Below are 17399 nucleotides of genomic sequence, written 5' to 3'. Positions count from 1 at the left end.
TAGTCTCGTGCAAGCTTACACCATCATTTGCTCACCTTTTTTCCCCTGGAAGAAAGAAAGTAAGTCATACGGGTTTGAAATGACATGATTGTGAGTAAATAACTGAAGTTTCATTTTGGGGTGATCTAACTACTCCTTTAAAAGACTCTCGGCATTTCTATCTTCTTTTTACGACTGAGATCTCTCTTAATGTTTATCCAAATGACTGTAATCAGTTCTTAACCACCTTTTAAATGCTCAAATTTGTTTGTGTAGGCGAGATATCAGCATCCAGTAAAAATCCCCCTCTAGATGGGGATGCTAATGGCTCATGACAGCCTAGTCGGTTTGGAGTGAATTCTCCATTTCCTTAAATCGCTGTCTGGCTCGCTGGCGGCAAAGCATTTAAACAGACACATAAAAAACTTTACTCGTTGAAAGCGCGGGAACAGTCGGCTGCTCAGTCATTTCTAACCACACAAACAAACCACAGCTCCTCCCCTCCACCTTGCTCAAGTGAAATTAAACCGTCGCTGCGTTGCTGAATTCACTTACTGTGTTCTGTTGCTCAACGTCCCACTTTCCACACGGTTAAACTCACAGTGAGCTTCTGTGTGTCTGTGGGACAACATGAAGTCACTGTTAGTGCTGGCACTCTGACTATATGCCACACTTTTGGTTAACTCTAGTCGTGCATTGCCAAATTAACTTGAACTTGAACAAATTTCAGTGGACACTTTAAGGAATCATTCGCCTAAAGATTTAAATTCTGTCATCATTTACTCAACATCATGTCATTCCAAACCCTTATGACTTTCTCCTTTGGAACACAAAAGGAAATGTTATTCAGGATTACAGCCTCTGTCACTATGCTTTTTTTTTTTTTTTTTTTTTTTTGCATGTATTTTTTCCATCCAATGAATGTTCAATAGTGGCCGAGACTGAACATTCTGCCCAACATCTCCTTGTGCGTTCCATGACAGAAAGAAAGTTACTTAGGTTTGGAATGATACGAGGGTGAGTAAATGGCTGAATTTTCATTTTCAACTTGACCTGCACACCTCATTACTGTAATACAGTCATTTGCTACTTAATTTAATTGCAATTTAAAAATAAATAAATAAATACCTTCAAGACAATAAGTTCATTCCATTTCACTCAACCGGAGGATGCTGGTGTAAGATAAACATAAATGATGATGAAAGCCAAAATATTACACGGGTCAATGACATGCTCATTTCTATTACATCATTCAAAAATACATTACAAATACAATTCACACAAAATAATTACTTAACACCTCTAATGCAATGAAGATGTTTTCAGTGACTGGATTCAAAGTAATTTAACTTTTTTTTTGGTGGAGCTTAAAGTAAAAATGTCATGTGGTGTAACTCTCTGGAGACAGTAAAACAAATCAAAGTCTCATTAAAAGCTGATATACCTTGGGAAAAAGAACTGTTGGCATGAGAAGTGCAATAATAATATATATTTTTTAAAATAAGCAGTGAAACCTTTTAAATTCAATCTTCTAACATTTTATGAAAAGGCTTGTTTAGTTTAGGTCATTTGGTGTAACCTGAGAAAACTTGTTAATATTGTAAAATCAAAGTTGCATACCATTTGTAAAAAAATAAATACAAATTATCTTGAAAAGTATGTTTGAAAACCTATTTGAAATTAATGATTAAGTTGTGTACAAGTGCACTATATTATCTTAACTACAGATAGGAAAGTAGTATTACAGAAGCATCCTAATTTTCCAAAAATCTTTAAAAAGTGTCTAAGCTTTAGGATAACCCCACTGGCGTACTAACTGAAAATGTATTTGAAAGCCAACAATTCATCACATTACAATACTATGTACAGTATCTATACTATAGCACTGCCTAAGAATGGCGTTAAATTTATTAATGATACAAAACACAGAACAGCAATGTTTGATGTTGGAAACACTTTTGGAAGACCCATATGATGTGCTGAGTTTTGACGACAAAACACTCAAAATTAGTGGTTGACCGATAGTGGATTTTGCAATACTGTTAACTAAGGCTGTAGAAAAGGCCAATAACCGATTATCGACTGATTCATTTTTAAAATCGATTTAGATTTCTTATTTTGAAATGACTGATTCTCTGCTCAGTGACTAGGTCCTAAAGAAAAATATAGGCAACTATCGGCACAGATTTTGCCCGATTACTGATAGTTTCAAAAAGCAACAATCGGCACAGATTTGGGCCGATAACTGATAGTTCCAAAAAGCAACTATCGGCACAGATTTGGGCTGATAACAGTTGTTCCAAAAAGCAACTATCGGTACAGATTTATGCCGATAACGATAGTTCCAAAAATCTACTATTGGTACAGATTTGGGCTGATAACAGTTGTTCTAAAAAAGAAACAGTCGGTACAGATTTATGCCGATAACCGATAGTTCCAAAAATCTACTATTGGTACAGATTTGGGCTGATAACAGTTGTTCTAAAAAAGAAACAGTCGGTACAGATTTGGGCCGATAACCGATAGTTCCAAAAAATCGTCTATCATCACAGATTTGGGCCGATAACCGATAGTTCCAAAAATCGTCTATCATCACAGTTTTGGGCCGATAACCGATAGTTCCAAAAATCAACTATCGGCACAGATTTGGGCCGATAACAGTTGTTCCAAAAAGCAACAATCTGTACAGATTTGGGTCAGTACCCAATAATTCCAAAACACAACTATCGGAACAGATTTGGGCCGATAGTTCCAAAAAGCAACTATAGGTACAAATTATTGGTAACAGACATGAGAGTTGATTATCAAACTCGATGGAGTGGTTTAGGATTTCCTAACTTGGAGATAAGATACCATTTTGTGAATAATTCTAAATCAAGTTCTGTCATTTCTTAACTTAACTGATCAGATCTTAAGACTTAAGATTGGATGTTTTCTGTAAAATGCCCCTAGTTTATAATTATCTTGCCTTTTTTGGATCCTTATTTTAAAGGCTCTATATCGATAAATCCAAGAGATATGTGGCTCCATCCAAATGTGGGTTACATGGTTTAAAGCTAGATTGTTCTAGTCCAACAAAACAAAGGTACACATTATGTTGAAACCTGAAATTAAGAATATGTGAAACATGTTGCTCTTTAGTTGGTGCAATACCTATGTCTAGTTTTTGGATTTCAGAAATGTACAGCAGGTGCTGAAACTCTGTGTTTGTTCTGATTTTCATATTCATTTTCTGTCCAAAAAGGGTCTTGAGTCCTTAAATCATAGAGATCACAGACTTGGTGGGATGGTCTCAAACCCCCCCTCTCCCACACCCCCACTACTCAAGCATGCACACACAAACACACACATTCATTCTACATTATAAATCGTTCTTTTTTGCATTACAGTAAGACAAATGTAAGTGTAATATGTGCCTAATTGTCATGAAAATGACAGTTCTTGTGTATATACAGCTGAAGTGTTAATTCTTGGCTCTTTGTGTTGACTCAGAGCTGCTGATGTTGAGTCTGAGCGATTCTCTCAGCTCGACAGGCATGTCAAGAGACACCTCTGGGGATGCGTGTGGGCCGTGCCAACGTCACTGAACTATTTCTGAATGCGATCACTTTTCTCCTCTCTCTCCCTCTCGCTCTTAATCTCTTGCACATCCAGCATTTTCTCATAAACAATAGAAAAAATACGTACAAACTAGACTTTTTCGGAAGGAACGCCTCCGCTGGAGTTGCTTTTGGGAGCTGTCTGTTGAAATTAAAAGTGTTTCCTTGTTTCCTTTTCTCTGCTGTGCTGAGGAGTCTCCCTAGTCATGTATTTACAAATGGCCTCAGCAAATGTGCCAAGGTGAAAGGAACATTTAGTGACTCACATCGACAGACAAGTCATAGCAGGATGGCCAATAGGCTGATATAATGCTAATATAATGTCGATATATATGATTTCACGCATAGTACATGGCATGTACATAAAATCACTAAAAATTAAATTAACACTTATTTGGCATAACATTTACATAAATGTACAAAACTTGTAATTTTGTAGGGGAAATAAATATTTTTGTGTTTTAGATTTCTGTTTAGTCGTTCCATATACATGAAGAAATTGTTCAAACATAGGAAGAAGGAAATAACAACAGATGTGCACTGTAGCAATCAAAGTTTTCTCAACATAATGGTAATGATAGCTGATAATAATAATAATATTTTTACACAATAACTTGCTTGTGGCATTGCTATGCAGTCCAGTTAAACCCTCAAGCCTTAAATATGCACGGATATTGTGTTTTGGTTTCGCTATACGCAACGCATAATTTAAACCAACTGATCTCAGTTCAGGAGACTCTGTGCTGTCAGTTAAGTGTTAAACTTTCGCCACAGTCATATGACAAAACAACATGGTGCTGACCACAGCGGAGTTTGAAACTACATCTGGTAAGAAACCTAATTGTGTTTTTTCATTGAAACATGTTTGAGTCTCTAGTTTCTCTGATATGCCACTTTTAATATTTGAGCGATGTATCACAAAACACCACGTTGTTAAACACAATGTACACTATTGTGTACTTTAGCGCATCTTTTCATTTATTCACTGTTTTTTCACATTGAAAATCAGTGGGTTCTCCAAAGGGTAAAACATGCTGCTTTCAGGGGCTTTATATGGAGTTAGGGTGAAAATAATGTGCATTTCACACTGTTCTGAGACCAGTGCAGACAGACAGCACACTGGAGGTTAAGTCGTGCACTAAATAGGGAGCAAGAGAGCATCCTATAGCTCTCCTATAACTGTTCTGAGACCAGTGCAGACAGACAGCACACTGGAGGTTAAGTCGTGCACTAAATAGGGAGCAAGGGAGCATCCTATAGCTCTCCTATAACTGTTCTGAGACCAGTGCAGACAGACAGCACACTGGAGGTTAAGTCGTGCACTAAATAGGGAGCAAGGGAGCATCCTATAGCTCTCCTATAACTGTTCTGAGACCAGTGCAGACAGACAGCACACTGGAGGTTAAGTCGGTGCACTAAATAGGGAGCAAGGGAGCATCCTATAGCTCTCCTATAACTGTTCTGAGACCAGTGCAGACAGACAGCACACTGGAGGTTAAGTCATTCACTAAATAGGGAGCAAGTGAGCATCCTATAGCTCTCCTATAACTGTTCTGAGACCAGTGCAGACAGACAGCACACTGGAGGTTAAGTCATTCACTAAATAGGGAGCAAGGGAGCATCCTATAGCTCTCCTATAACTGTTCTGAGACCAGTGCAGACAGACAGCACACTGGAGGTTAAGTCATGCACTAAATAGGGAGCAAGGGAGCATCCTATAGCTCTCCTATAACTGTTCTGAAATCAGTGCAGACAGACAGCACACTGGAGGTTAAGTCATGCACTAAATAGGGAGCAAGGGAGCATCCTATAGCTCTCTATAACTTTTCTGAGACCAGTGCAGACAGACAGCACACTGGAGGTTAAGTCATGCACTAAATAGGGAGCAAGGGAGCATCCTATATCTCTCTATAACTGTTCTGAGACCAGTGCAGACAGACAGCACACTGGAGGTTAAGTCATGCACTAAATAGGGAGCAAGGGAGCATCCTATAGCTCTCCTATAACTGTTCTGAGACCAGTGCAGACAGACAGCACACTGGAGGTTAAGTCATGCACTAAATAGGGAGCAAGGGAGCATCCTATAGCTCTCCTATAACTGTTCTGAGACCAGTGCAGACAGACAGCACACTGGAGGTTAAGTCATGCACTAAATAGGGAGCAAGGGAGCATCCTATAGCTCTCCTATAACTGTTCTGAGACCAGTGCAGACAGACAGCACACTGGAGGTTAAGTCATGCACTAAATAGGGAGCAAGGGAGCATCCTATATCTCTATATGCAGTTAAGTGCGTTCACTCCTAAAATCTGATCAAAAGTTCAGTTTCAGCTGCAGATATTGTTTGGATCACTCAACATGTTTGACACACATGGGACGATGATCATCAGTACATAGATTCAACATTTATAATGTTTTATTTTAACATGGTTGACAGTGATTGGATGATGCTGGACATTACTTTCAATCTGAATTAATTATGATAATGATGTAATGTCTGTAACGTCTCAAAAACATCATAATCAACACTCCTGCAAACATCATAAACTATTTGATAAAATAATGTCGATAGCTTGATATGTAAAATTTCACAAATTAGTCCCGCTGTACACATATGTGCACATACATTTTTAGGAAAACTATTTGCTGTTGAACTCTCTTTTTTTTATTTTTTTTATTATTATTATTATTATTTTATTTTTTTTTGGTTGTGTTTTAGGTGCTACTAGTTATAGAAAGAGAAATGGAAAATGCACAAAGCAGTCACACTTGTTATATGACGGTATATGATATACACATGTTTCAGTACTATTTGAGTTTTGTATTTAGACAAGACAGTTAAAGTATTTAGGGAGCTGTTGAGGAGACAGAAGGAGAATGAAAGCATGAACACTTAACATCATGAGCTTGTGCTCGTCTCCTGTGCTGGCGGAAATGTTTAAATGAGACCGTGTTTCATGCCGGACTAGTATTGTTGTAACACAATAGTGCGTAACAACAAAACGAACTGGGATTGGTCGTTTATATGCCTCCGAATGCTCCTTCACATGCAAACTGGTGAATCTCGGCACTGTCACAGCTTGCTAAACTATTCGCCCAAACGGGAAAATTAATCAGACATGCTAATATATCGGTCAACCACTAATTGCGAGGGAATTCAAACTATTGCAAGGGGCAAGCATCACTAAAATCACTAAAATCTCGTTTTTACTGATACATACGACATGATTTCATAATGCTCTTACATGAATCACACTACTCATTAGAACCAAGAATGAATGTAGTATTATATTAAAACTGTAATGTGTCGGGATTTTATTGACAGTTGTCTCTTTCTAAAGCATTTTCTGGTCTTCAGTGTCCAGTGTGACTGTTAATCGGTTAGTTTAACCTGATTCCCCTGCGTGTAGGACATCGTGTTGGAGTAACGCCTGTCTCCAACAACACTGACCATTCTGACAGAAAACAGCCCAAAGTTACAAAGCCAATTGCTCTTATGTAAGTGCACAAGTTACTCTTGGAATTGCTTCAGTCTAAGAGCGTTCAGTGTTAATCTGCAGGATATCAAACCATAATTGCCATTTCTGTTGTGCTGAACTTTGTGGGGAATTCATTAAAAGTAAAAAGCTGAGGTTCAGCGCTCTGTCCTATAATTTCGCCCATGTGCTACCTGTGGTCTCCAGCAGAGATGGAGAGGGTTTCCTTGGAAACTCCAGGTTAATCAAGACAGCGTACTCTGAAATACAGGATTTTCAACAGAATTGTGTAATTGAGTCTCCACATGCAGCCTGATACTGTAAAATCTCTCCTAACTACATACTTAAAAAGAAAATACTTTTTTTTTTAACTTTGGGTTCTTTTTTAAATGCCTTTTATGCATACAGTGGCAAGACAAAGTATGTGAACCCTTTGGAATGAGCTGGTTTTCTGCATTATTTGGTTATAAAATGTGATCTCATCTTCATCAAAGTCACAAGTATTGACAAACACAATGTGCTTAAGATAACAACACACACATTCATAATATTTAATTAGATTCAGGAGTCGGGAATCCTGGCACCCAATTAATGAACCGAGATTGGAGGTGCTTACTTTATAAGTCAAAGTAGCTTACACAGCTACTTTGACTTATAAAAAGCACTCAAACATTTTAAGTTTGCTATTCACAAGAAACATCTGCTGATGTGGAACCTGCCTCACAAATAAAGAGATCTCTGAAGACCTGCGATCAAGAATTGTTTCTTTGCATAAAAATGGAAAGTGCTACTAAGTTATTTTGAAGAGTTTAGATATTCATCTGTTCACAGTCTCTAGAAGTGGCCGTCCAGCCAAGATGACTCAAAGGGAACACCGCAGAATGATCAATGAGGTAAAGAAGAACCTTTGGAACATTGGAACTGGTGAACATCTCTGTTCATGAGTCTAGTGTACAGAAAACATTAAACAGGTATGTGTTCATGGCAGGACATCACGAAGGAAACCGCTGCTTTCCAATAAAAACATTTCTGCGCACCTGAAGTTTGCCAAAGACCACCTTGATACTCCACAACGCTGCTGGGAAAATGTTTTGTGGACTGATGAAACTAAGGTTGAAATGTTTGGGAAGAACAGCAGCTCTACGTATGGTGTAAAATGGGCACCTCAACATGAAAACATCATCCCAACGGTGAAGGAGCAGCATCATGATTTGAGGTCTGGACCGCTTGCCATCACTGAGGCGAAAATGAATTCCCAAGTTTATCAAGATATCCTACAGGATAATGTCAGTGTGTCTGTGTGCCAGCTGAAGCTCAGTAGAAGTTGGGTGATGCAGCAGCACAATGATCCTAAACATCCAAATAAATCCACTACAGAAAAAGAAAATCCTCTTTTTGAGGGTGTCCCAGTCAGAGTCCAGATCTTAACCCAATAGAGATGCTGTGGAATGACCTCAAGAGAGATGTTCACACGAGATATCTGAAGAATATGTCTGATCTGAAGCAGTTCTGTGAGGAAGAATGATCTAATAGTCCTTCTGAACGTTGTGCAGGTTTCATCCGCAGCACAGGAAACACTTGATTGAGGTTATTGATGCCAACAGATGATCGACCAGTTATTAAATCCAAGGATTCACCCAGGCTTTCAATATTAAACTATGATAATACATTATAAAAATAAAAGTGAATAAAAAGTTAAAGAAACACCCATAAACATTAACATGTGAGACTATATCATGGTTTGGCGAAAACCATCCAGCAACACATTAACTCCAAGATCGACAGAATTGAAAAAAATATATAAAATATTGTAAGATAAAACTGACAAATAGTATGCATTAAGAAGAGAAACGTATTTTAGAAAGCCTGTGTTTGTGCTGTATGGTCTCTTGAGTTCTGCCTTCCTTTCACAATGTAATCCGATTATAATTGACTCGTCTGCAGGTAAAAATAGTAAATCGCTCCGTGCTGCTCCGTCTGTGCGGTGTGTGAATTGCAGCTGTATCTCATCCTCTTCACTTAGTTGTTTAATTTAAAGATTAGTGCTTTCTATGATGTTGTAAATTGATTTATGGTCATTAAAGGGATATTCTGTCTGGAGGCTTCGCTCCAGTTTAAGACAGACAAGTCTTAAACTGGTTTAGTGTCGGTTTAATCTGATTCCTTTGGTGAAGTCAAAAGGTCAGTCGTTAAGTTGATTCATTCACATCATCATGTGTCTATTAGGGCTTAAATCTCTTTGAGGAGAACGTCTAACATGGTTTCTCACCCATGCATTTCTCTTTTACAAAGATGAAGACAAAGTCAGTGTTTAAGCTTGCTTAAAATAACACAGTCCTTTGAGTGGATCGCTCGGTTTCTCCGTCAGTCAGCCGAGAACTCACTGGGAGGTTTTTCACATCTCAACAACATTCCAAGTGCAAATATGTGTGTTATGCAAGACACAGCTGCTGTCTTTGTTTTGGCCTTGGTCTCCGCCACACCACGGCACTTTGCGTCTGAGTGTGCTTGATACGAAAACTGCGAATGGGCATTTCGAGTAACTTTGCACTTGAGTACTGACATATAAAAAAGAATGAACTATTTCTCGTCAATTAAAAATGACGAGTGTGACACGCAGTGGCAGTCCTGAATCACTTTCTGCATTGTGACACTAAATCACAAACGGGCCGTTTGCCCAGTATGCCATTTAGAGACAGTGAAATATCTCAGACATTCCAGGAAAACAAAACAACAGTCAACAAGAGAAAACTGGGAAATTGTTCATAAGAATTGTCAGTCAGGTGATGATGTCACATGGAGCTGCTCCTCTGGACTGTATGTTTGAGATTAGTGGTTCAGTTTAATTCTACACTATTTAGTAACAATTTAACACCATGGTTTAAAATACAGCTGGTTGATGTAATGAGTGAATAGTCATATTTTAATGTTGTTTCCTGGGTAGTGTTGCACCAGCTGATGTAAAGTTCTTTTAAATGAGTCTGTACTTAATTTGTGTTTGTATTTGTGTGTGTCTTAGGCTCAGATCGCATTCTTGCAGGGCGAGAGGAAAGGCCAGGAGAACCTGAAGAAAGATCTGGTGAGACGCATCAAGATGCTGGAATATGCACTGAAACAAGAGAGGTCAGTACAATCACACATGGGCTGTGTTACCAATAGCATACTACCACACTTCTCATACTCTTTCTACTGTACTGTACTGTACATTGTGCACACAGCACAGTAAGCTCAGACTATAATTCTACCGTACACAGACAATTTATAGAGTATATAGTATGTATACTGTGCACACTATTGCTAAGTTTGTAATTGCATACTACCATACAGCTCTTAAGGCCAAAATATACTTAAATTTTCCATGAGTTGTATGTCTCATGCACAGTCTGTGTGATGCAAATTTAATTCACCTGATAAAGAGAATCACAAAGCAGTCGTAGTGTGCATACAAGTAATGCAGTCCGTATCCTAGCCTTTACCATCTCTGCTGTATATTTAGTGTGTATACTGTGCACACTATGAATACGCCCACGATGGCATACTATCATACTACACTATTTCTGTAGTATGTATACTGTGCACACTATGAATACGCCCACGATGGCATACTATCATATTACACTATTTCTGTAGTATGTATACTGTGCACACTATGAATACGCACACAATGGCATACTATCATACTACACTATTTCTGTAGTATGTATACTGTGCACACTATGAATACGCTCACAATGGCATACTATCATACTACACTATTTCTGTAGTATGTATACTGTGCACACTATGAATACGCTCACAATGGCATACTATCATACTACACTATTTCTGTAGTATGTATACTGTGCACACTATGAATACGCACACAATGGCATACTATCATACTACACTATATCTGTAGTATGTATACTGTGCACACTATGAATACGCTCACAATGGCATACTATCATACTACACTATTTCTGTAGTATGTATACTGTGCACACTATGAATACGCACACAATGGCATACTATCATACTACACTATTTCTGTAGTATGTATACTGTGCACACTATGAATACGCTCACAATGGCATACTATCATACTACACTATTTCTGTAGTATGTATACTGTGCACACTATGAATACGCACACAATGGCATACTATCATACTACACTATATCTGTAGTATGTATACTATCTATGAATATTTTCACAATGGCATACTATCATACTACACTATTTCTGTAGTATGTATACTGTGCACACTATGAATACGCACACAATGGCATACTATCATACTACACTATTTCTGTAGTATGTATACTGTGCACACTATGAATACGCTCACAATGGCATACTATCATACTACACTATTTCTGTAGTATGTATACTGTGCACACTATGAATACGCTCACAATGGCATACTATCATACTACACTATTTCTGTAGTATGTATACTGTGCACACTATGAATACGCTCACAATGGCATACTATCATACTACACTATTTCTGTAGTATGTATACTGTGCACACTATGAATACGCTCACAATGGCATGCTATTATACTACACTATATCTGTAGTATGTATACTATCTATGAATATTTTCACAATGGCATACTATTATACTACACTATTTCTGTAGTATGTATACTGTGCACACTATGAATACGCTCACAATGGCATACTATCGTACTACACTATTTCTGTAGTATGTATACTGTGCACACTATGAATACGCTCACAATGGCATACTATCATACTACACTATTTCTGTAGTATGTATACTGTGCACACTGTGAATATGCACACAATGGCATACTATCATACTACACTATATCAGTAGTATGTATACTATCTATGAATATTTTCACAATGGCATACTATCATACTACACTATTTCTGTAGTATGTATACTGTGCACACTATGAATACACTCACAATGGCATACTATCATACTACACTATTTCTGTAGTATGTATACTATCTATGAATATTTTCACAATGGCATACTATCATACTACACTATATCTGTAGTATGTATACTATCTATGAATATTTTCACAATGGCATACTATCATACTACACTATTTCTGTAGTATGTATACTGTGCACACTATGAATACGCTCACAATGGCATACTATCATACTACACTATTTCTGTAGTATGTATACTGTGCACACTATGAATACGCTCACAATGGCATACTATCATACTACACTATTTCTGTAGTATGTATACTGTGCACACTATGAATACGCTCACAATGGCATACTATCATACTACACTATTTCTGTAGTATGTATACTGTGCACACTATGAATACGCTCACAATGGCATGCTATTATACTACACTATTTCTGTAGTATGTATACTGTGCACACTATGAATACGCTCACAATGGCATACTATCATACTACACTATTTCTGTAGTATGTATACTGTGCACACTGTGAATATGCACACAATGGCATACTATCATACTACACTATATCTGTAGTATGTATACTATCTATGAATATTTTCACAATGGCATACTATCATACTACACTATTTCTGTAGTATGTATACTGTGCACACTATGAATACACTCACAATGGCATACTATCATACTACACTATTTCTGTAGTATGTATACTATCTATGAATATTTTCACAATGGCATACTATCATACTACACTATATCTGTAGTATGTATACTATCTATGAATATTTTCACAATGACATACTATTATACTACACTATTTCTGTAGTATGTATACTGTGCACACTATGAATACGCCCACGATGGCATACTATCATACTACACTATTTCTGTAGTATGTATACTATCTATGAATATTTTCACAATGGCATACTATCATACTACACGATTTCTGTAGTATGTATACTGTGCACACTATGAATATGCCCACGATGGCATACTATCATACTACACTATTTCTGTAGTATGTATACTATCTATGAATATTTTCACAATGGTATACTATTATACTACACTATTTCTGTAGTATGTATACTGTGCACACTATGAATACGCTCACAATGGCATACTATCATGCTACACTATTTCTGTAGTATGTATACTGTGCACACTATGAATACGCACACAATGGCATACTATCATACTACACTATATCTGTAGTATGTATACTATCTATGAATATTTTCACGATGGCATACTATCATGCTACACTATTTCTGTAGTATGTATACTGTGCACACTATGAATACGCTCACAATGGCATACTATCATACTACACTATTTCTGTAGTATGTATACTCTGCACACTATGAATACGCTCACAATGGCATACTATCATGCTACACTATTTCTGTAGTATGTACACTCTGCACACTATGAATACGCCCACGATGGCATACTATTATACTACACTATTTCTGTAGTATGTATACTCTGCACACTGTGAATACGCTCACAATGGCATACTATTATACTACACTATATCTGTAGTATGTATACTATCTATGAATATTTTCACAATGGTATACTATTATACTACACTATTTCTGTAGTATGTATACTGTGCACACTATGAATACGCTCACAATGGCATACTATCATAATACACTATTTCTGTAGTATGTATAATGTGCACACTATGAATACGCTCAAAATGGCATACTATCATTCTACACTATTTCTGTAGTATGTATACTGTGCACACTATGAATACGCTCACAATGGCATACTATCATAATACACTATTTCTGTAGTATGTATACTGTGCACACTATGAATACGCTCAAAATGGCATACTATCATTCTACACTATTTCTGTAGTATGTATACTGTGCACACTATGAATACGCTCACAATGGCATACTATCATAATACACTATTTCTGTAGTATGTATACTGTGCACACTATGAATATGCTCACAATGGCATACTATCATAATACACTATTTCTGTAGTATGTATAATGTGCACACTATGAATACGCTCAAAATGGCATACTATCATTCTACACTATTTCTGTAGTATGTATACTGTACTCCATGAATACACTCACAATGGCGAGAGAGAGTGTGTGTGTGTGTGTGTGTGTGTGTGTGTGTGTGTGTGTGTGTGTGTGTGTGTGTGTGTGTGTGTGTGTGTGTGTGTGTATGCTTGCGAGTGTAAGTGTGTGGGTCCTCACTAGTAAAAAAAAGGCTCATAAATCAGCTTAATTTAGTGTATCTTTAAATCTAATGAAGTGCACAGGTCTCTATGAAGGTTAGGTTTAGTGGTAGGGGATAGAATCTATATTTAGCCTGCTATAATATACATGAAAGTCTATGAGATGTCCTCACAAGTGTGTGTGTGGTGACTCCAGGATCCAGACGAGGTGCTGTCACCATGGCAACAGAACTGCTAAACCTGCACTTTGTGTTTCTCTCCTCCGCAGGGCCAAATACCACAAGCTCAAGTACGGAACGGAACTCAATCAGGGCGACATGAAGCTGCCCAGTTATGACTCAGGTAAACATGGCACCTCATCCTGTTACTAGACACCTGAACACTTAGTACAAGTACTTGGTCTAAACCCAAGTTCAGTTCTGCCCCAATATTTGGTTCTGAACCGCAGTACATTTGTGTCATGGAGTTCATGGTTCTAGATGCAGCTGGTTAACTTTTTAACTTGACGTGAATAATCTGAATAGATTATACCACAATAATACACTTGCGTGGAAAAAATAATTCACACTTCGTGAACATTTGTACAGAAAATACCAAGAAATATTCATATTCTTGATAATCATTTTTGTATTGTTTTCCTATACAGAAATCCTTAAAAGAAGATCAATTTGATTTATCTTGTTTTAGAAGCACGTTTGTGTGTGCGTGTGTGTGCGTGCGCGCGTGTGTGTGCGTGCGCGCGCGCGTGTGTGTGCGTGCGTGCGTGTGTGTGATATCAGTCTGTAGATTGGTATTTTCAAGTGCGCCCAAGTTTGTAAAACCACTTTCACACCAGACAAGTTAATCAATGTCGGACATTATGAGAACTTGAGTCCACACAAAACGCTCTAGTTTGAAAACACAATTAGGGGCCGTTCATACAGAATGCATTCTTGCGTAAAAATAAGAAACTATTCACGATGAATGGAAACTAATTCAGGTGTCTCGAGACACATTTTTGGAAGTTCTTTTCATTTGACATGACGACTTAAAAATACAGCACTCTTGCTTGAAATGCATCACAACGGTCAAAGATGTCCATCTAGTGCATGTTTACATTGAAAAACAATTAAAAAAAAAACAATGCAGACGGACGCGAAAACAAATTCAATGTGAACGGCCCTTTTGAATCCTTCAGCCACATTTATTTACCCTACAGCTGCTCCCCTTCAGGTTAAGTCAGGTGCGCCGCAAGTTCTCTTGACTTTAACTTGCTACGTGTTTTGCACCTGTTGAAATTCACTGTGGTGTGTGTGTGTGTGTGTGTGTGTGTGTGTGTGTGTGTGTGTGTGTGTGTGTGTGTGTGTGTGTGTGTGTGTGTGTGTGTGTGTGTGTGTGTGTGTGTGTGTGAGAGAGAGAGTAAAGTGTGTGTGTGTGTGTGTGTGTTTATTTGTGTGTGTGTGTGAGAGAGAGAGAGAGAGAGAGAGAGTGTGTGTGAGAGTGTGTGTGAGAACATACTGTCTGTCAACCTGTGTCTGACCTTTGACCTTAGATGATGGCAACGAGAACGAGGCACTTCCTGAGCCACCCAACAGTCAACTGAACTGGAAACAAGGACGACAGCTGCTGAGAAAGTGAGTCACACACACATGAACATACATCAGGGATGCAGGGTTTCCACAGTCATTCAAAAAAGAATTATTTAAAGATAAATTTAGATATATGTGTAACCCAAGTAATGTATTCAATTGAAAGTGAATCATTGTAATCAGATTACTTGAAATGTGATGCATCACACTGCATACAGCCCAGTGACTCTTGCGGTTGAACTCAATGTTCTTGGTTCAATACAAGTTCGGTTCAGTCGACAGCATTTGTGGTATAATGTTGATTACCACAAAAGATCATTTCGACTCGTCCCTCCATTTCTTTAAATCTGTGTTCCAGTGAGACACTTACAATGGAAAAATTGTCAGGCCCCCAGTTTGAGAACCGCTGCTGTTATGCACTGCTGTTAAGGTCTTAAATATTTCCTCCACTGTGCGACGAGTGTTTGCCTTTGGTGGGCAGCTCATGTGTTGTGTAATATTGATCGTTCCCATCACTGAAAAGCTCATTTGTAACTTGACCTTTCAGAAAGAAAGCTCACAAACAGCCTGAATGTTCTCTAAAATCTGCCTTAAAATGATGCCCTAAACGCTGTCTAGGTAGGTAGCTCACTAGGTGGCTCACTAACAGACTTGGTGTCTTTAGAGGACATCAAAAGAGCGTGAAAATCTATGATGATGTGCTCTTTAAAATCTGGGTTGCTCTCTGCTGTTTGACAGAAAAGGGTCAACTTTGATCAGTGTTGTGAAATTTATGATGTCTCCAACAGAAAGTGTAAATAATCAAATGCTGTCAGATTACAAAACATCTTCCATTCGACGAAAACTAAACTCTCTCTGATCTCATAAGGTAGAGCTGTCACCCACAGGTATCATGGGAGAAGTCTTCACAGACCTGTGTGTGTCTGCTGTCTAATGAGGGCACAGAAGACTAGTGTTGTCTCAGTGCACTATTGATTTCACTTATCGGAGCACATGAGAGGATTTTTCATATTCCAGTTTAGTTTTGTGTTCCTGTGTTTGAGGAAGGACCCAAGATGCAGGGTGGCAATGAAATGTGTTTTATTTAAACAAAATAAACTAAGAACAAACCGACTAGAAAAACTGGACAAAAAAGGAAACAAAAATCTCACAAGGGAGAAACCAAAATAACAGGAAGAGAAAAACAAACCGACGGGGCGAACTTGACAAGAACCAACAGGACTAGACTGGCGACTGAACAAAATGATCTGACAAGGAAGACAAAGGAGAGAATATATGGGGAAGGAAGGATTGAAACCAGGTGCTGCTCATAAACACAAGCAACAGTCAGCGCTGCCATGGCAACTAGTAAGAGTCATTTGTTCGGGAATCGGACTACACTGGTCACACTGTAGATTCAAATGAACCGGCTCATAAGAGTCATTCGTTCAGGAATCGGACCACACTGGTCACACTGTAGATTCAAAAGAACCGGCTCATAAGAGTCATTTGTTCGGGAATCGGACTACACTGGTCACACTGTAGATTCAAAAGAACCGGCTCATAAGAGTCATTTGTTCGGGAATCGGACTACACTGGTCACACTGTAGATTCAAAAGAACTGGCTCATAAGAGTCATTCGTTCGGGAATCGGACTACACTGGTCACACTGTAGA

General features: G+C 38.2%; 1 protein-coding gene across 1 annotated transcript in view; it reads left to right on the top strand.

Annotated features, from left to right (window-relative positions):
• The window catches only part of LOC127625792 (striatin-like), a 64389-nt gene that overhangs the window by 17742 nt on the left and 29248 nt on the right, over nucleotides 1-17399 (top strand). Inside the window, 3 exon segments of the mRNA XM_052101145.1 lie at nucleotides 10071-10174; nucleotides 14445-14518; nucleotides 15708-15789. Of these exon segments, the coding sequence (XP_051957105.1) occupies nucleotides 10071-10174; nucleotides 14445-14518; nucleotides 15708-15789 (260 nt within the window).

Source organism: Xyrauchen texanus, chromosome 32, assembly GCF_025860055.1.
Source record: "Xyrauchen texanus isolate HMW12.3.18 chromosome 32, RBS_HiC_50CHRs, whole genome shotgun sequence".
Lineage (NCBI taxonomy): Eukaryota > Metazoa > Chordata > Actinopteri > Cypriniformes > Catostomidae > Xyrauchen > Xyrauchen texanus.
The sequence above is the reverse complement of the archived record's forward strand: the minus strand, read 5'-3'. Positions and strand labels throughout refer to the sequence as shown.